Source organism: Corvus cornix, chromosome 14, assembly GCF_000738735.6.
Source record: "Corvus cornix cornix isolate S_Up_H32 chromosome 14, ASM73873v5, whole genome shotgun sequence".
Classification (NCBI taxonomy): domain Eukaryota; kingdom Metazoa; phylum Chordata; class Aves; order Passeriformes; family Corvidae; genus Corvus; species Corvus cornix.
Window position 1 is genome coordinate 14,550,928 of NC_046344.1, and position 20,799 is coordinate 14,571,726.

General features: G+C 46.0%; 1 protein-coding gene across 1 annotated transcript in view; it reads left to right on the plus strand.

Moving 5' to 3' along the window:
- Nucleotides 1-20,799, plus strand: part of LOC104684663 — a 74,610-nt gene that overhangs the window by 10,913 nt on the left and 42,898 nt on the right. Inside the window, exons 4-6 of the mRNA XM_039560542.1 lie at nt 6,327-6,518; nt 8,994-9,149; nt 13,477-13,671. Of these exons, the coding sequence (XP_039416476.1) occupies nt 6,327-6,518; nt 8,994-9,149; nt 13,477-13,671 (543 nt within the window). The remainder of the gene's footprint in view (nt 1-6,326; nt 6,519-8,993; nt 9,150-13,476; nt 13,672-20,799) is intronic.

Here is a 20,799-nt window from a genome sequence, read left to right on the forward strand (position 1 = left end):
GGTTTGCAGTGGCTGTGAACAAGTGCCAGTCACGTTTAATTACACAGACAAACACTTTCTGCCGTGATTGTCTCTCTTAGAATCAAAATAGAATTCCCAACTCCTGGCCTCACCTCAGGGCTGTGATCACTGATGCTATTTGTAGATGAAAGGAGGCTGAACCTGCCCCTCTGTTTTTCCAAGGGGATGTACAGGCTTGTCTGTTAAAGGAACTGCAGGATTGAAACGGCACTCTTGGTTTTCTTTCTGCCTTCTTGTTCAGCACTGACTTAGGCTGGGCTTGTGTTCCAAATCCTAGCACACAGGGGGATAAGCTTGGTCACAACTTGTAAACACATTATTCCACAAATACTCATTATGGGGCATTATTCTCAGTGGCAGGGAATGGAATTCAGGGCTTTATCTGAGCTTATGGAGTGGAAGAATCGTGCAGTTATTTTTATTTTGCAAACACAGAGCTCTACCCAGCTCTCTGCCAAGCACCTGGAGTTCCCACCAGCTTCAGGGAACACTGTAAGCAGTTAGCACTTCTCAGGATTGAAAAGCCCCAAATTCACAGGTCTGAAGGGTTGTCTGGGAGGTGTTTTGTAGCTGGAGGGAAGAGCACAGGGCCTGTGACAAACCAGACACAATCCATTTTAACTGGAAGCTGACAGTCTGTAAAACAAGCCACTTTAGCTCTGCTAAAACTTCCTGATAAAGCAGCTGAGCAGTTTCCTCCCTCAGACCCTTTATTTTCCTTTATTTCTTTGTGGATTTCCATAGAGTGTCAGGGGAAATACATGGAAGAGATAAATGGATGGGGAAAAAAAAGAGGCTTTTCCTAAGTTGATGAATGTATGGTGAATCATGGAACCAATCCCAAACGGTTTGGGTCGGAAGGGACCTTAAAGATATCTCATTCCAACCCCCTGCCATGGGCAGGGAACAGAGAATCTCCTGGAGTGTCCAAGTAGAGCCATTTCTGTAGGATTTAAACCCAGCTTGGAGCATGCACCAAATGCCAGCCTGGATTTCAGATGGTTGAGGACCAATTCCATGCTCTGTCCCAGCATTTCCAAGTGCCCATGTGCAGTTCCCTTCCCTTCTGAGGGCCTGGAAGTCCTGACACGTTTTATTTGTGAGGCAGATTGGAATCCTTTGAAGAACAAGTTGTGGAAGATGCAGATAAGATCACGCTGAGGGGGCTGAGAGGCCACAACACTTTGAGGAGCAGGAAAGGGAACAAAGGTTAATTTTGAAAGTTTGTTGATAATCTTACACTCTTCCTCTTCAGAGCTCTTTACAGACTTTTGATAATTAATCCAGCTAGACAGGGACCAGGATAAGGAAATATTATCCTCACTTTACAGTTCCACAGAGAAATACTTCATTCCAGAGCCAGGACTGATTCCCAGTCACACAAGTTCCCGATTCCCAGTCTTGTGCTCACATGAAATGTGTAAGTAATTAAACTTCCTTTACTCATTTCAGCTGCTTCTCATTAACCAGGAGTATAAACTCATTAGAAGAGGAACTTTTTGTTACATGTGCTCAGAACACCAGCACAATGAGGCTGGAAATCCTTCTGAGCCTCTCCAAGTGTTACTGGAGTGTAAACACCAATCATGGAAAAGGCACTTCTCATTTTTAATGAGTGTGTCTCAGAAAGCAAACAAACTCCAATAAGACTCAGTGTAACTTTGATTTAAATTATAATGCACTTCTCAGGTCAGTGGTTACCTGAGCTGAGCTTTTGACAGAAAATTTTCCCACTTCTAAAAAATAAAGAAGAAATTATATGTAAAAAAAAAAGCTATTTGTTACCAGTTATTTTGATGGGTTTTTTTTTAACTTGATGAATTTGGACCAAAAATATTTTGATCCTGTGTGATCCACAGCATCTCTCTGCTAACATATCCTATGCACCAGATCCTTACCTCCCATGGAAGAGGGTTTATCCACATCTTTCATAGATGGGCCATTAACTCCACTGAAGCAGCTGAGAATTCCCTTAGTGCAGTTAAGAGGTTTTATTCTTCATACCCAAGACTAAGAATAATTGTCCAGAGCAAGAAAACTTTCAGCAAAGACATTTTCTTTATTATTATATTTTTAACTTAAACTCCCATGATGTGGAGTGCCCTAAGTGAATTGAAAACTGTGGAGATCAGAGCAAATACTGCTCCATTACAGAGCTCTCTGAATCCCTGCAATCTCCCTTTGGCAGTTATCTGCTTTGGAAGATCATAATTCCTCCATTTGAGCAATCTGAGGCTCAGTCCACATCAGAAATTTCAATACCATCTTGCTCCCATCGTGTTTTTCAGATCCATAACCTCAGCATGATCCTCAGAAAGGTAGTGGTGCTACAGAGTGACTCCAGTGCAGAAATGCATTTACAGAAAGACCATTCAGACTGTTAAGCATCAATTGTACTCTCCTTTTTGTCATTAAAAGTTAACTTCCTAATTCCGGAGTGTTCTGCCAGTTGCATGCAGGAACTGCAGATCCTCTCCTTGTTCTCACCCGTTGCTCCCACTTTGCAGTGATAAAGCAGTTCTTTGAATGGTTTCAGGGTTTATTCCATGCTTTAATGTGGAGTTTCAAATCATCTAACAGATGGCATTGTCATCATTTTTCCTTCCCTACAGAATGAAAATGAACAAACACTTGACATTTCCAATATGTCTTCATCTAATGCAAGAATTTTTAGAAGCTGTGGAATAGTGATAATCTGCTTTGCATTAGATGGCCAGAATTGTTAAATGTATCCTAAAAATCCTACATTTACCATGTGACTGCGTGGAAAATAGGGATATAACCACACAGTCATCATGGTTATGTCTTGTACCACGAGCTCTGTCCACGGCAGAGTGGGAACATGGAATACCAGAGCAGCTGTGGAATGAGAGGGGAAGGTTCATTAGAGAAATTAGCTCGAGCTGCTCCAGCACTTAGAAATCAGCTCACATTTACAAACCCACAGCAGATGCATCGTTTGGCAAAAGAGTTCTGCAGTCAGTAATTTGCCATTCATCAGGGATTGCCTCTTAAATCTGGGATCCAAGCTAGGGTGCAGATGACATAGAAGGATAAATTTAGACAGGGCTGAAAACAATTATTTTGATTAAACCTCCAGCCAATGAGAGAGAAAGTCTTCCTATTCCTCCCCTTCCCCTTCACTCACCCCTCTGTGCTAAAGGAGGAGACTGGGTGAGTTTAGCTTCTCTTCCTTTTCTATGCAGTGGATGTTTGGATGGAGCTTTTGCTGCTGCAGAGTCTGTTCAATGGAGTAGGAAGGGCATTTGGGTGGAACACGCTGCTTTGCTTCCATGTTAGCATTGGAAAAGGTGCTGGGAGGGAAATATTGAAGTTTTTTTACCTGGAAAGGAGAGGCTGTATCTGTTAAAGTAAAAAATTGGTTTTTCCTTGGCCTCTCCTGCCACTGGGGCAACTCCTCAGGGTGGATGAGTTGATTCGGCTGGGAAACCTTTGTGAAGTTGTTGCCTGGCTCCTAAACTTCTCCTTGGTCATTCCAGCCTCTCACAGCTTTGACAGTAATGTTTTTCAGTCTTTGAAACTCTTTGCCCAATCTAACATGGCGGTGTAGGAAGAGTAATGCCAACTACACTTTTAAAAAGCATCAACAAAAGCATCATTTAACCACTCTGAGCTATTTTATCAGAAATAAAATGATGTTAATCGTGGCTGATAAGCTTGTGCCCAATGAGCTTTGGCTTGCTGTCATTATAAACAGCTCTGGTTTAAAATAATAATAATATGGAGGTAAATTGCCACTTTTTAAAATTAGTTTTTTATGAATAGTAGCTGTCTTTGGGATTATTATGGAATCACAGAGTGGTTTGGGTGGGAAGGGGATTTAAAGCCCATCCAGTTCCACCTCCCACTGTCCCAGGCTGCTCCAAGCCCCATCCAGCCTGGCCTTGGACTCTTCCAGGGCTCCAGGGGCAGCCACAGCTGCTCTGGGCACCCTGTGCCAGGGCCTGCCCACTCTCCCAGGGAACAATTCCTGCCCAATATCCCATCCAGCCCTGCCTTCCCTCAGTCTAAGGCCATTGTGCCTCTGTGCAAGTTCAGCACCACTGGCACTGAAGGCTGGATTATGTGGCTGTCCTGAAGTTGTCTTGCAATTCCTTTTTCCCCATTTCACTGTGGTGTGGATTTGGGCAGAGGTCACTCCTTGGCTGCTCACTGTGGCTGCTGCTCCTCTTGGCACTGCTGTTTTGTGAGAGTGGAGGAAAAAGGCCAGAGCTGGGGATGGAGGGTGGTTGGAAAACTGAGCTGAAGGGCTGGAACTTGCAATGACATAAACTGTAATTGCAAAATAAAATAGCAAGAATTTGGGAAGAGGAAATTTTATCTTATTTACTCTGGTAATTGTTGGCACTTGACTACAATCAGCTGCAAGCCTATCTCTGAGTGACAGCACAATTCCAGCCAGAGCAACCAAAAATAGCCCAGCATTTGAGTAATTTTAGGCTTTTTATAACTTAAAACTGTCACAAATAAAAGCCAGCGTAATGTGGGCAGATTGAACTCTCCTCATCTGCAGACTGGGGTAAACTGGGCAGTGCTGTGGGAAGCCATACCCAGAAAGCACCAGTTGTATCTTCCTTCAGCCATTCTTGCCCAGAATTAAATTGGATTAGCTCCTGTTTTGTTCATTTGCCTTAATATTTCAGAAGTTATTCAAGTTCTACACCTAAATTCTTGTTGGGGTGAGGAGGCTGGCAGAGGGCAGGTTCAACCTTCATCAAAACTTCACTCAGAAAGAACCTTAATAAGTAAACTTCTGATCTGATTTTGGTCAGAAAACCCACGGAGCCCTCCCCTGCTGCTGGGCTGAGGAAGTTTGGAATAGTTGGGAGATTTCCTGCTGAAACATCAGTTATAGATACTGTTTGTATCATTAGCTCCTAAATTACCTCCTCTCATTGACCCCCACACCCTTGAGGGAGGAAGGAAAGATTTTTTTTTTCTCCAACACAGGATATAGGAGAAGGTCACTTTTTCCTCATGGTCCCAGAGTTTCCCCTAAGTCCTCTTCCTCAGGGGATTGCAGTGGTGGGGAAAAAGCCCTGAGGAATTCTGTTGGCACCCCAGGACTGCAGTAACATCAATTAACCCAAATCTGCAGCATCATACACCTCTGCATGGCTGTTTTGCTTTTATTACTAATTGCAGTTTTTATTTGGTACCAAAACACTGGGTGACACAGTAGAGCTGCTTGTTGGATTTTATTCGTTTTATGCCTTATTAAACCATTTTAAGAAGTTGTCTGTTTCGAGGACTGGCACAAAAGTCAAGCTACATTAACTTGTCAAGTGGATTAGTCATGAAACACCTTTGTGGACATTTTAATTCAGAATTAAAGTGGCTGTAATTGCGTTTGGCTTACTTTGCTTTCAGAGTAAATCCAGGTAAATCAAATTAAGGTTCATTCAGTGTAGAGGTGTGGGCAGAAATCCTCATTATGGGCTACATGGAGCAACTGAGAACATGAGGCCAGGTTGGATGGGGCTTGGAGCAACCTGGTCCAGAGGAAGTTGTCCCTGCCTGTGGGATGTGGTGCAAGAAGAAGAGTTTTAAGGCCCCTTCCAACCCAAACTCTTCCATGATTCTGTGATCATAACTGTTGAGGAGCAGTACTGGAGAATCTTTGGGATTTTAGGGACTTGCTTGTTAATTTACCAAAGAAATGTCAGGGCCAGCAAATTGAATATAGATGGGAAGAACAAGCCAGGCAGTAATTACAGCTGCAGCTGTGGAAGGACAAAAAACTGTTCAAAGTTCAAGCTTGAAGTTGTGTCTTGAACAGTTCTCTTAAAGGAGAGGGAATTTGCATCCTAAATAACCAACTATCAATGCTGAAGTAAAGAAAGGAGGTGAGTTCCCTTAACTGTGACATCATCTCTGAAATAAGGGATGTTAGGTGAAGCAGAAAATAATGAGTTTTCACACTATCAGGCTCGTTTGAGGGCTTTTCAGTGATTAAAAAAACCCCCAAACACTGAGTCTTGAATACAGAATAAATGCAATCACGCTTTTCCAGCTGTGACTGTGTAACCTTCCATTCACCAGGCAGTGTGGGACTAAATGAGGACCCAGGTGACAGCTGTCCAAGGAAACCTGCAGTGCTCAGGCAGGTGTCACTGATAGAACAACCTGGCTTTTATGGCTCATTCTCCCTCTTTGATAAATGCTCTCTGGGTGTTAAATGCCCCTCCTGTGATGGCAATGAACGTAATTAATTCCTGATGATGAATACACTTCCAGTAATCCGAGTGACTTCCATTTTCATACTATTTTTTTTTTTTTGACAGGAAGCCTCTTTTTTGCCAGCTATTGACACGTTGCCTGGATCCCACTGTGTGAAAAAGGAGGTGCTGCTGATGACCATTTGGCTGGCAAGTTGTGGCCAAGTGGCCACAGATCAGTGTGAGGGGCAGGTGCCCGACAAGGTGCTGGGAGCAGCCAACATCTACCAGGCCCTCGTGACATGGCTCCTGTCCCTGGTGAGTGCAGTGACCTGGCACAAAAGGCTCTGGCTGATGAGGGCAGTGTTTTGACCTCCAGTGAATACATAATTGCTCTTGAAATCTCCTTTTTTTCCCCTCAACAGCTACAAAACGGTGGCTGAACAAAGTGGAAATGATGTTCTGTTTCACCTCAGAGTCAGTAAATAAAAGTCTCGCCGGAGTCAGTGGAGCTGGGTTGTGTCTGTAGTTTATGAAGAAGTGAAAAATTGTTGAACCAGATTTTCAGTTGTCACAAGTGACTGCTGGGTGTTAGGCTTTGTTCTTGGCAATGGACACAGGTTCCTGGTTTTTACCACTTGTTCTAGAGAAGGATAGACCCTTTCTGATAGTCAAGAGTGCTGTGAACAAGTGAGGGGCTGCCTTATCTTAATTGTCCTTTGGTTCACATGATTTTCTCCTCTAAAGAAACCACCCCATCCTCTCCCCTTCCCATCCATATTACCCTTTATTCCCTAGGGAAAACAGTGGATTTTTCCTCCCCAATGTATATTTTTCCTTCCCACCCTGCTCACTGGCTTTATTCTTTTCCCTGGGAAAGACTCTGGGATACCAATACTGATCCACACAGTCCAGGTAGATTTCACCCTGAGCAGCCAGCCTTCACCAGGCTTTTAAATCACTTAAACTCCACTTAAACACAATTAATTGTTAATGATGTTCGTGCTTCCATTAAAACATTGCTAACATTCTTTAGTGTTAGTTCAGTGCTAATGAAAATTGCCACTGGAACAGCCCTGGATCCTGAATTTTCCATTCAGACTTGTTAGCTTGTGACCAGCTGCAGTGTGATCTCTCTTCCCTCGTGTTATTCCCATGAAAAAACCCCTGAGCTCTGAGTTGTAGCAGTTCTCTCTGAGCCTGAAAGGGAACCTCAGCTTCCAGGGCTGTGTCACTCTGCTGGGTGTAGGGTCAGATGTTCAGATGGACTTTGTGCCCAAGGGAAAACTGGGGTAAAATCCACCCATTTATTCTACACAGGCTCTGAAATGGCTGCTGGGTATCAATGAAGATGTTTGCATTTCTTTCATTGAAAGAATTGGAAGTGTTGAGGCATTTTTAGGCCAAATTCTCATCTGGTAATCCATGCAATTCCATTGACTGGCTTGTGTAAATCAGCATATCCTCACTGATCTCGTTGGAGATGTGTGCTGGGTGCTACCAGTTGGGAGCAGTGATCCTCTGGATGCTGCAGAATTCCCCATGGGAATCCAGTGTTCAAAGCAGTGGAGGACTTGGTGCTGGTGTCTGGAGTTCTCCAGCTGAGCCATGCAACAGTTTCAAAATCCAGCCTGGCCCTGTGTTAAAAACATGTTTAGAAAGGCCTTTATTTGGGGCGGTAAATGCAGTAAATAGAGCTGGCAATGCATCTAGAGACTGGTGATGGTATAAACCAGGAGAACAAGGCTTGGAGTTTCTGTATCCACCAGAACCCTGGGAGGGAATCACAGTCCTGTAGCTCGGACTTGCCTTTCTCTCCATCCAGAGCATGTTCTGGATCAGGCACCTCTGCTCGCATGGCTGCTGTTCCTTTCTCCTGGCTTTGCTGATTCCCTGTGTCTAGCTTTCCCAGAGTTTTCTGCCCTCTTTCACCAGCTACCCTGGACATTTTGCAGCACCCCAGTGCCTTCCCAGGCTGTTTTGAGTGTCTCTCCTCTCTCTTTTCTAACTTATAATCAAGATTTTCATGTATTCTGCATGTTAAAGTGCATTATGTTTCATCTGACTTTGAGCAACCTAAAGAGCCAAGGCATGGTCTGTCCTCCTGGAACCTTCTCCCTGGATCTAAACTGATATTCACAATAATAATTCATATCTTGGGGTTGGCAGAAGTGCCTTTTTACCCTTTTTGGTTTAAATCAGATCTATATACTGCAGAATAGAATGTTTGCCTCCCACACACGTGTGCACAAAAAAATCCATCAAAAAGAAATCACCTCAGCCCAACTAAAAGGGGATTCACAGGATGGGGATTGATGGAGTTGGGCTATTAGTGAAGGGCTTCTTAGGGAAGCATGCACCAGCCCCTTGGAATGGCATCATCACTTTGCATTGATTGGTGAGCTGAGATTGGATTGATCTCGTTGTCACTGATGAAGGCACACAGGATGCTGCTGTGACAGGAACATTCCAGGCAGCCTTGACAGGGGCTCTGTGCTCCCCCCTTGCTGGACCAGGGAAATAATGTGAATTCCTGCTTCCACATAGTGAAACTGATGGAAGACGGAGCTTGCAAGTCCTTGTTGAGAAAATGAATCCTATGACGTATCAAAAGCAAAGTGTTATTCCTATTTAATTTGGTCTTTATTGATTTTTCTACTGGCTAAACCACAGCTAATCTACTAATCAAAGCTCCCTGGATTGTTGTGGGGCTCTACTCAAAAGCAACAGAGCAAGGTAAAGGGTTTTTTTCTGTCCATATCAAAATGGCATTGTTTTCCAATGGATTTCCAGGTGCCTCCTGTGAAGAGGAAGGACGGCCCCAAAGCTCCATTTGAGGTGGTGGGGCTGCAGCAGGCCTGCAGAGAGGAAGGCTTGGCCCTCTACGCCTGCCTGGTGGCACCAGAGGAACCTTCAGCCCAGAGCTGCCCTGAGACCCACGAGTCAGGAGTGAGTAGCAGCATTTACACCTGGTAGCTGTGCAAACAGGGCTGGCGCCACTGCTCTGCACTGAGCACCAGGCCTGGATGTGCCAATTCAAGCTCAAATTTCAGCAAGGCAGGATAGAGCAGCATCAGAGCAGCCTAAACTGGGACTGGGGGAACAGCCCAGTACTGTGGGAGCTGAAGGATTGCCAACCCAAGCTGCCCTCAGTTCTGCTGCATTTAGATTATGTGCAGACAAGATACCAGCTCTCTGGGGCATCATTTTTTCTCAATTGCTCATTAGCTGTAGCCTCACAGTGCAGAAATTTAGCTGGACTTGGAGGAGACGCATCTTTTGGCACCTATTACAGTTTTTCCTCCTTTATTTGAACCGTGTGAAGAGTGTGGCCTGGGAGGAGGAGTGTTTGTATTGTTGACTCCCAGGAGCTGAGGTCTGGAAGCAGGACCTGAGCCTGTTCCCTCAGTTTTGGGGGGCCCCAGAGCCTGAGCTGTGCAATAAAACTGGAAGATCTTGCATGCAGGCTGCAAATTGAGCACATGCAGGTGGCACATGTGAGGTAGGACATGATATGGACACGCATCCTCAACACAGCAGAGCTGTGAAATTGCAACTCTGGGCTCTGCTCTGTTGGTTCTGCCTTTCACAGAGCTGATTTGATACAGGTTGGAGCATCTTGTTCCTGTTTCTTTTTTGGACACAGCTTTTTAGGTATTATTGCCACTTTTGCCTGGCATAAATACTTATTTTACCTAAGCAGTGTGGGTGACTCTTGCTGGGAAGTGTAGGCAGGTGATGTGGGGAGCAGCAATCCCTGTGTCCCCCAGATCTCCTGAGAGCCACTTGCTTGAATAACCTGTCCTGTGGCTGAGGAACCTTGGAGGTGCTGCCCTGTGCTCTGCTGAGGCTGCTGAGTTCCTCTCAGCAACTTTTGTGGCTTCAGTGAGCTGGTAGTGGATTTTCTACTCTATTTTTGGCTGCTTCACCCCCAGGTGTCTGTATTATACCTGCTGGACACACCATGGGGAGCCTAAATGGAATAGGATGTGTAAACACGTTTTTAAAACACATTTCAGCATCCCCTCCTCAGCTGCAGCCAGTGTTCTTCACTTGCAGCTGCTGCCTGGGAGCAGCAAAGATTGAATTTCCCATGATGTATCACAAAACTTGGGGTTTGACAGCTGTGGCTCCAGTGCTCCTGAAAATCAATGATTGATGCTGGCACCAAATGTCATGATTAAAACACTACCAAAAAAACCCAGCCCAAAACAATGAGCAGCTTTTCCATTAGTGATTGAGCAGCCCTGGGCAGAGGCTGGTGAGATCACGCTCTGCTGGACTGGACAAGGACTTAGTGTTGGTTTCTGCCCAAGGCAACTGAATTCAGGGTGTTTCCTCTCTGGAGCAAAGCAAATGGAGGGACAGAGCCTGACTTGCTCTCTGCTGATTCCAGCTGAGGGGTTGGCCAAAGCACCAAAATTCTGGAGCACTGATTATGCTCAAAATATGTTCCCAGTGTTGCAGAATTGAATGAACTTCTGGAGCTGTAGGCTCAGGCTGCCCTGGATGTTGGGTTGGAGCTGGGAAAGGTTAAATCACAACCTGGTGGAACAAACTGGACAGTTTTTGTCATGGGATTATGGCATGGTTTGGATTGGATTGGAAGGGACCATTCAAGGCCATTGAGTCCAAATCCCTGCAAGAAGCAGGGACACCTTCCACTAGCCCAGGTTGCTCCAAGCCCTGTCTAACCTGGCCTCGGGCACTTCCAGGGATCCAGAGGCAGCCACAGCTGCTCTGGGCACCCTGTGCCAGGGCCTGCCCACCTTCATCATGAAAAACTTCGGAGCCCAGCTCTGTTGTGCAGCAGTGACATTTCAGGGGTTGGGGCAGTTCTTCCAAGCAGGACTTCGGTTTCCTCTCCCTCATTAGAGGCTCTGTGGTAGCACTGTCTTGTGTCAATCTTTCTTTCCTGAGGCACTTGTAGAACTGCTGCTTTCCCCAGCAGAGATCAGAGCTGGGAGGAGCCACAAAAGTTGGGATGTCAGCCCCAGCAGAGACAAGGAAAATGACAGCAAGTCTCTCCCTGTTCCTGCCCTTGGGCAGCTTAAGCTCCTGTGCAGAGAAATGTGGACTTTATTGCTCACACTGAAGCCCTCAGTCTCTTGCTGTCCTGTCAGTGTGCAAGTTTTCAGTGGTTGAATTGAATAATGAAATCCTGTTGGGGCACTTCCTGTTCTTGTTCCAGTTGTCTCCTGTGGGCATGAAGAGACACTTTTCAGGGCTTACCCTAAAAATATGACTGGGGTTCCAGGTGCTTTTGTTGCATGTGTTTGCTATGAGAATGTAGGGAAACTCAGTCACTTTTTTTGGATTATGCAAAAAAGACCATGTGTAAATGTTAAGCATTATGACAAATGCTCGTTTAATATTAATGTGTAGAGCCCAGAGTCCATTTTCAGCCCCAAAAGGGGGCTCTGAGCCATCAATTTCTTATTTATTGGCCACTTCACTGTCATCTGTGTATTTTTTTTTTTATTTATCACATTCTAGTTCTCTGTCCCAAGGTCTAATAGTTATAAATAGCATAATAATAATGGCTCCTCCAGGCAAAAGCTCCTGTTCTTAGCACATCAAGAAGTCTTGTGGCTTATTCAACTAGGATGGCATCTACTCCTATATCCAGTGGTTCTGCTATGTTTCCTCTCCTTTTTATCAGTTTTTTGGGGGGTAGTTTGGGGTGTTTTTATTTCTGTCCTCCTCCAAACAGCTGCTAGAAGTGAGGCAGATTTCAACATCCCTGCCTGGTTTTGCTTCCTTGTTGTCAAACAAATGCTGAAACATCTCCTGTAATCCTTGTGTGTGATAGACAGGCTGCAGTTCCAGGCATGTCTGATGGGAATTAGATTTGTACAGCCTCTGCTTCCTAAGAATCTTCCAGGCATTCCCAGTTATCACACTGGTGCTGTGTGGAGCTCTGGGGCTCCTCTGTGTGCACTTCCATCACTTCATTCTGTGGTGGCTCTGAGAGCTCCCAACCTCTGTCATTTGATTTGGGGTTTTCCTCCTTGAGCTTTACTTTTTAGGTGCAATAATCACAGAATGACAGAATTTCCTGAGCTGGAAGGGTCCCACAGGGATCATCAATCCAGCTCCTGGCCCTGCCCAGACCCCCCAACAACCCCACCCTGGGCATCCCTGGCAGCGCTGTCCAAACGCTCCTGGAGCTCTGGCAGCCTCGGGGCCGTGCCCATTCCCAAACCTGTTCAGCGCCCAGCACCCTCTGGGGAAGAACCTTTCCCTGATCTCCAGCCTGACCCTGCCCTGGCACAGCTCCAGCCGTTCCCTGGGTCCTGTCCCTGGCACAGGGAGCAGAGATCAGAGCTGCCCCTTGGGAGGAGCTGCAGCCCCCGCTGAGCTCTGCCCTCAGGCTCCTTCTCCAGCTGAACAATCCAAGCGCCCTCAGCTGCTCCTCAGACCCTTCCCCATGCCCATGCCCCTCCTTTGGACACTCTCCAACAGCTTCAGATCCTTCTGATATTGTGGCACTCACAACAGCCCCAGAGCTGAGGTGAGGCCACACCAAAGCAGAGCAGGACCATCACTTCCCTCGAGTAACTGTTGGAGAGAAGATGCTCTGCGCAATTGTTGAGTCTGTTAATTTCTAATTAGGTCTCCTTGAGGTCACTGGTTTTGTTCTTTGAAAGTTCTGCTAATTAAGAATCAGCCTGAAGAGCAATGAGGCTTAGAGGGGAGGTTAAATGATGGAAAACTGTAGTGTAGCAGTGCAGTATTCAATATTAATGTATCAGTATTAACGTTAGCCTCAATCTTAAAAAACATCACAGAATGGTTTGGGTTGGAAGGGATCTTAAATGTCATCTAATTTCAACCCTCGGCTGAGGGCAGGGACAACTTCCCCTGGACCAGATTAGTGCTCTATGCACCTTGGCATTGAACACTTGCAGGGATGGGGTATTAACAACTGCTTTCATTGGTATCCCTAAGAAACCCTTTGCAAGTTAATGTTTCATTGTATTGGGCTGGTTTATGGTCCTTTTTATGGGCTTTTCTTCCCCTCTGAGTGTGGTGTGATCTGCTTTGGAGCAGGATTTGTGAGCTGATGGATGCCATGAGCACGGGATGAAGGGTGTGGTGGTTTGGGGGGTGCAGGGTGTCACACCAGGGGTTGGTTTGGAGAATCTGAGGGCAGCTGTGTGGAACTGGAGTCTGAGATGGCTGTGAACAGAGGAGGAGCTGCTGCAGGTGCAAGGTACAGACAGAGAGTTTCTGAAACCATCACCAATGCTTTTTAACCACTGGCTTTTTGCAGACTGCAGAACATCTCCAAGGAACATCCAGGTTTTACCAGAAGATTTCTGCATTTCTGACCTCTACGTGGCTTCCAGATCTCATTTGGTGGAGAGATGAACTGGCCAGTCACTTCCAAGACCAGCTGTGCCCACTTCTTCCTGAAATTCCCTCTGTCCTGCTCAGTAACATCACTGCTGTTAATCCTGACCCACAGGTACTGTACAGAAATGCTTGGACTTCTGGTAATTTTTTGGATCAGGTTCAGTAAAAGTTGTTTTTTCAGTGTTAACAGGTATTCTTATTTGCTTTAGCAAAGGATTTAAACAGAGTTGGAAAACAAATGCTTCTAATATTGGAATAGTCCATGATTCAGTTCTGTGATTTTAATATCTGTGGATTTCCAGGGCAGTGTGTGACTTACAAGGACACAGCACCTCTCCAAATTGAGTGCTTCCAATCTCCTGCCTGCCTGGACACATCTGCAGGAGCACTCACTGCTGTCTATAAGGAGAATAATAATAAACCTTTCACTTCTGTCAGATTAGCAAGTGCTCCGTAACAAATATTGCACTGAATGAAATGTTACAAGAATTCCTTATACTTATTGGGGGAATTTATTCCTTGAGGGCATCCAATGTTGCTTTCAGGCCTTTACCAGCCTTTCCTACCTTGGTGTAAATATTTAGAGTGGCTTTTCAAAGCAGCTTTTAATCTGACTTGATTTCTATACCTTTTGAGGGAATGTTCTGTTTATTTCTTTCCCACAACATCACCAGCCTTTGGACAATTGTGGTCGTTTCCCAACATTTTTAGATGAACAAAACCCTTGAGACACAATTCCACGGAAGGGCAATTCCTGTTCACAATGAAGTTTTAATTTTGAAAATAATGAAGCATGAAAACTTTTCTGCCATTTCAACCAGATTTGGGGATTACCATGACTCTGTGAGAATCAATGCCATGAAAGCTTAGGGGTTTAGCAGTGCACTTAGCAATTTGCCTAAAGGTTTATCCCACTTGTGTGCAGGAAAAGGAGGCTTAGTGTTGTTGATTTGCAGTCACTGTGGCTTTCAAGCAGAAGCAAGAGCCATAAAGAGTCTGACGTACTCGTAAAAGATAAATCTGCTCTATGCTTTTAAGGCATAAAATAAGGCATCATTGAAAACAGCCAGGGCTTTTATGCAAATCCCTTATTAGGGGAATTATAAATCATTAGGAATTGAACAGCAAGATAGCAGGCACTTTCTGGGGGTGGATCTTTGACTTGATGCCGTGGAAAACATGATGTCAATTTAAAAACTACATTCTCTTCCCAAGTTCAAGTGCTCTGTGCCTCCCAGGCCTGAGCGAGGCTGAGACCACTGTGTGTTGTTGCTTTTTTACAGAGGTATGGAATCACAGCATGGTTTGGGTTGGGAGGTGTAGATACAAAATGCTGCTAGCAAGGATTTTCTTGCTATTTTCTAAGTCCGTGAGAGACTTTTCTCTCTCACAGAAGAGGTAGCAGGGAATGTAAACAACCAAACACCTTCAGCCTTGAAAAGTCTTGTTTATGGTACGGTAGAAAAATATTTTGACAATGGATGTTTTAGGATTTTAGCCAATCACCCCCAAGGGGTGGCTGGTCCTTTGTCCAAATAGATTATGAAGAAAAAAGTCTATAAAAGAGTTTGTAAAATAATTAAATAAATCAATCTGGCTGCACAATTCCTGCCTGCTGGATCATCTCTCCTCCTCCTCCCTATGGCTGCAGGACACGGTGATATACCCTGGGGCAAAGGCCTGCAGTAATAGGGAGGGGCCTTAAAGCCCATCCAGTTCCATCCCCTGCCATGGCAGGGACACCTTCCACTATCCCAGGTTGCTCCAAGCCCCGTCCAACCTGGCCTTGGACACTGCCAGGGATGGCACAGCCACATTTTTATAGCTGGTTAGGCAGAAAGGCTGATTTCCAAAGCAGGGCTCAATGAGCCATGCTCTCAGCAGGCAGCAGCTCACCCTGATGTCTGCCCTGGAGCTTTGCAAAGTGCTACCAACTGAGAATGTTCCCAAGTGTCATTAAAATACAACCAAAAAGTGCTGCATGGAAAACTCAGGATCATATTCTTTTAACTTCTTTGGTCTGAAGGTTTGGTACAAGGCCAGTGATCCATGCTTTGCTTTCTGTACGTTTATATTTGTTTTGAGGCAGTGTGTACAAAACTAAGCAGCCCAAAGAACCTGCTCCGACGTGTTGGAGGAGCATGCAGTGAATCCCTGCTTTTGCTCCAGGTAGATCAGTCTGAGAGAGAAATCCTGGCAGGATGGTGGAAGGAATGGGTGGAAATGGAGGCAGAGGGAAGCTGTTGTGTACTGAGCAGCTCTGTGTGTGATCAGGGGAGCAATTGCCAGCAGTAATTGTAATAACCTTTATGCTTTTTGTTTGTTAGTGCATGAGCCAATGTCTTGTTTTCAGTCAATTTGTCTGCTGGATTTTCTGCCTGCTCTGGACCCCAAACAGATTGCTTTGCCTGTGCTGGTTTTTGGAGGCATTTTTATGAGTGCTGTGCATAGAGCCTATTAACCTGCAGCAATTCACTCCTGACAGGAGCAGCAGCTCACAATGCAGTCATTAAAGCCCAGCTTGGGTTGGGAGTGACAACATCCCTGTGGAAGCTATTAACTGCAAGGTCCCCTGTCAGCAGATAGAGGATTTCTTCATTTTAGCATAAAATAAAAGTACTTTCTGCTGTTGAGCCTCAGGATGCAAGTGTTCGCCTTAGGGATACAGACAACACACGGAGCCAATGTTGATGCTGCTTTTTCTCCTGTTTGGTCCATGCTGGAATTTTTTCCTGTCCCTCAGTTTTTCTGGATGCTGGGACATTTGCTCAAAGGCTGCAGCCCTTGATGGTCATCTTCCAGAGCATCTCCTTGAGCTCCCAGCCTGTGCAGGTGCCTGCCAGGACAGAGGAGTCAGGGCATAGCAGCGTTTTCAGGGAGGTTTGAAGGAAGAAGGGGAACCTCCATCCCTCCTCCTCTGTCCACAGACATCTCTAAGTCAAGGTGAATGAGATTCTTTACTTTAAGTTCCAGAAAATTGATTTTGTTGCACCTCCTGGTGATCAGTTCCCCTCGTGCTGCTCCTTTAGTAGCTTCCCTGCTCTGACACAAAGTTTGTGTGGGTTTTTTAAATAGTAGTGATTAAGGGCAGGTCTACACAAAGTTTCCTCCTTTCTTGCTTAAGCAAAGCTCCTTTTTTTTTTTTTTTTTTCTGGCTAATCATAGATAAGAATCCCACAGCTGGGTTCAGGGAGCTGAATTTGCCCCAGTACTGTAACCCAGGCCTGCTGAAAATGTCCAGCAGCACAGACTGACCTAACAGGAAGGTTTATGTGTGGCAGGGGGCTGGCAGAAAGTAGAGCAGTTCTTCCATGTGGAATTTCAGATTTTTAGGATTTCCCTGCTGGAACTGATAATAACTGTGTTGCCATAGGAGCTCTCAGACACACAAGCTTTGAAAGTTGCATATTTTATTTCAAATTCTGAAATAACCATGTAGGATACACGAGGAGCTGGACGTTGCTGCTGAAATTCGAAATCCCTGTGGAAAAGCAGCCCCGGGTGCAGCACTTGTTGCTCTGTGCACTTGAGGCACAGATTTAGAGCTCAGATTCCCAAGCTCTGTGTGCAGCCTCTGAAGAGGGAGTGGGAGGCACTTCCAGAGGATCTTTCAGGTCTGTGAGGCTCAGTGAGAGTGCTCTGAGCTCTCTGAGTTTAGACTCTGAGTGCTGTGACATTATTTCATTGACAAGCACCGTGGCCTTGGCCCTGCTGAGTTGCCTTCAGCATCTTCCACTTCTTTTAACTTCAGTGCTGAGGGAGGTGTGCTCAGGGAACTGCTCCTCATTTCCACATCAGCTTTTCACTCAGCTCTTCAGGCCCATGGCTGTGTGGGCATTGCCTGTCACACATCCCAAACTGCAGGAACTGGGATTTGCTGTGGGTCAGTGGCTGTGCTGGTGGCAATTCTGGTTTGATTTGGGGTTATTGCCCCATGTGTTCTTTCTCATGTCATGCAGCGTGAGCAGCACCTAAGCTGGGCCATATTTTGGGGTCGAGATGCTGCCTGAGCTCCCTGGAGAGCAGCACAATTTACTCAGCTCCCAGACCTGATCCCCACATTGCTGTGAGCTCCCAGATTTAGTTCATGGCCTGGGGCTGTGCTTTCCTCCTCCAAAGCTTGAAAGATTTGATTGTTGTGCAGCTGAACTGGGCATTAGGGAGGGATAAAACACCCAGGACAGCTCCTCTATGTGGGCTTCCCCAAAGCAGACCTGGCAGGATGAGTCCTGCAGCATTGGAGTCCAGCACTCAGCTCTGGGGCATCCAGGCTGAAGTTGTAAAGCAGGAGGTTCAAAAGGCCAGGTTCATCCTACCCTTTGCTTTCAAACCTTGCCTGTGCTTGTCTTTATCTGAGTTGGTGAAAAGGGTCAGGGCTTGCCTGGCTGGCACCCGGAGTCTGCTGTGCAACCTGGATCAAGTTGTCCCAACAGCTTGGGTGAGAGCATATCTGGCTGGGGATCCCACATGGATATGGCTTGTCTGGGGGAGAAATATTTGTCCTGGGACTTCATCTATTTACATTTAGAGAAAATAATCCATAGCTGCAGCCTAGAATGGCTGATGGCTGTCTCTTCAGGAGGCAGAAGGTGGCATTCTGGCCCTGGCTGAGTCCTGCTGGAGTCTGGCATTGATTTTCATGGATCCAGGAGTTCAGGCAGCCATTGGCATTTGTAAGTAAAAACCCCTAACCTTTAGAAGGAGGAAAGACTACACTGATGTCTACTAGAGCTGGCACAAGGATGAAGCCATAGCTTGGAGAGGAATAAAACATTACAAGTTTTCATTCTTCCTAAATTTGACAGCTCACATTTAGATTGTGTCCATCACTCATTATTCCTGAAAAGAGCAGCTTTAAAGAACTCTCGAGCTACTCTGCTGATTAGTGCTGATGGGCACAAAGGCTGGGAGCCACTGTCTCATTCTGGCTTCTGTGGTTTAAGATATCCCCTTCCCTATCCAGAAGGGGAACAAGGGGAAGTGAGATCCATTTCAAACTGCCTGAAATACAGTCACCAGAACTGCACGTCTTCCTTGGTGAGCCCTCTCTATCCCAGACTTTCTGCTGCCTGGGCTCTTCCTGTGGTGCCTCCACTTTCCTGTAGAGAATTCTGTAGCCATCTGAAGAGAACATGCACAGTGGGGAGGGAAGATGTGCAGGGAACACACTCAACATTGTGTTAATGTGGATTCCCACAAGGAAAGCTCTGCTGCTGCACACAGAGCAGGGAGAGGAGAGAATTTGAGAGTGATGCTGCCTAATTCAGGGGCAGGATTTGGTGAACCACATCAGACATTAGTCTTGCTGAGAGAGAGAGAGAGAGAGAAGTGCTTCCTCTGCTGCCCCTGATGTGCTCAGCAGGGCTGGCAGGGAGAGGTTACCTCAGTCCAGAGCTCCCATCTGGCTCTGGAGGTACTGGAAGTGCAGCGTCTTTCTCCAAGGGGTTTGGTGTTGTCTCACAGAGATAATGGCTGAGCAGATCTTTGCCTTGGAAAGTACTTTGTGTGTGAGGAGATGAGATTGTGGCGTACATGGGGATTCTTCCTGCAGTTTCTGTTTTCCTGCTGGGGCTGTGAACAACCTGGAAGACTCCTTGCAACTTAAAAGACTCTCTCAGATCATCTGGCAGCAAAAGCTCTTCCTTTGTTGTCAGAGCTGGAAACAGAAAACACTGTAAGCACCAAGAGGAGATCACGGGCTCGGTCATATTTCTGTGTGACAGTTAAATATTCATGGCTTTGCTGCAGCTCCAGTCTCCTCTGAAATGTGCTTATTCTTGTTTCTGCTGAGGATTTTACAGCATGTTTTTGTTCTGCTGTGAGTTTCCTTCCCAGAACCGTCTGACTTCTTTTGGGTAATATTGTCTAAAACAAAGCAGGGGCTCGGGGTTTCTTTTAAATGCCTTTGAAAAAACTGGTGTGTGTTCAATCCCAGCTGTGGCACAGAGTGGTCTTTTCCCGTGTCTTAAGGTGGCAGAAATTGGAATTTGTCACCCAAACGGAATAAGGATAAATTGGCAAAAAGGAATAACTAAAACCAGGAGGTTGTGGATGTGCCCTCCCTCCCTGCTCATCCTGATCATGGCAGTGTGCATGGAGAGGATGTGAGTGCTGTAAGAAGCCCTGCAGACACACATGGGGATGGTTATGGTTCTGTGAGTCTGGGTTTGCAACCTGTCACAGCGTAAGTCAGAGTATCCCTGGGGCTGTGCAGCTGCTGTTGGCTGAGTGCAGGGAACCTTCCTCCCTGGGATGAGGCTTTTCCCAAGAAATGGGAGGCTGATACAGAGCTCAGAGCCTCACTGGAGAGGTGTTTTCAGGTAGGGATCAAAGGCTGGGCTGCCTCTTCACCATTCTACAGGGTTTGGGGAGTCTCCTCTCCTCCCAGCAGGAGACAGGTCAGCACTCAGAGCTGATGCATCCACAGGATTGGGAAAGGATTTATAGCTGCTGTGATGTTGGAGGAGTGAAAGGAACCAGCCCTGAGGTGAAACCAATACAATTCTCACACCTCCCCTCCTGTGGAACATTAAAAGCAGCACTGAAGTATCGTAAACAGAAATAGTGTCCAAGTTATTTCAGTAGGAGAAGGCTCCTGCAGCTGCCTGCAGAGGGTCCCTCTCTGTTCTGTGTCCAAAAGGGCTCAGCTCAGTTTTGGAATGACTGGCTCCATGCAATTCTCTCCTACATCACAGAGAAAGTGACTTTGTCCCTGGTTTTCCTGCTCATGGCATAGGAAGGCTGTGTCAGGAGCTCTCCACTGGGATGTTTTAGTCAGGCTGGACAAAGCAGGGCTCTCATCCTGCAGCCATCTGTCTGTTTTCTAATTCACAAGGAGAAGGATTTTCTGGGAGAAATAAGACTTTTCAAGCTCCATTTTCTGTTGGTTTGTGAACTCCCATTCAGGTTGGCTGCTGGAAAATAAACTGTGACAGATGACAGGAACAATTCCCACAGGCCTTGCTTCCCAGGTATGGCCACATCCCTTCTGTGGCCTTGGAGCAGCATCCTGGGATCACCATGGATCCACAGCTTACACCAGGGTGCTCCCCTTGGATTTTCTGCCCTGTGTCCTGGAGCTGGATGATCATCCTGCAGGCTTTTATAGAAATCGAGGCTGGTGTTGGTTTGACCATATTTGTCCCTTCTTTTCCTTCTTGAACATTCACAGACATGAGGTTTGTTCAAGGAGCAGCTTGAAGAAATAGGAAACTGGGATTTTGCTGCATTCCCACTTTGT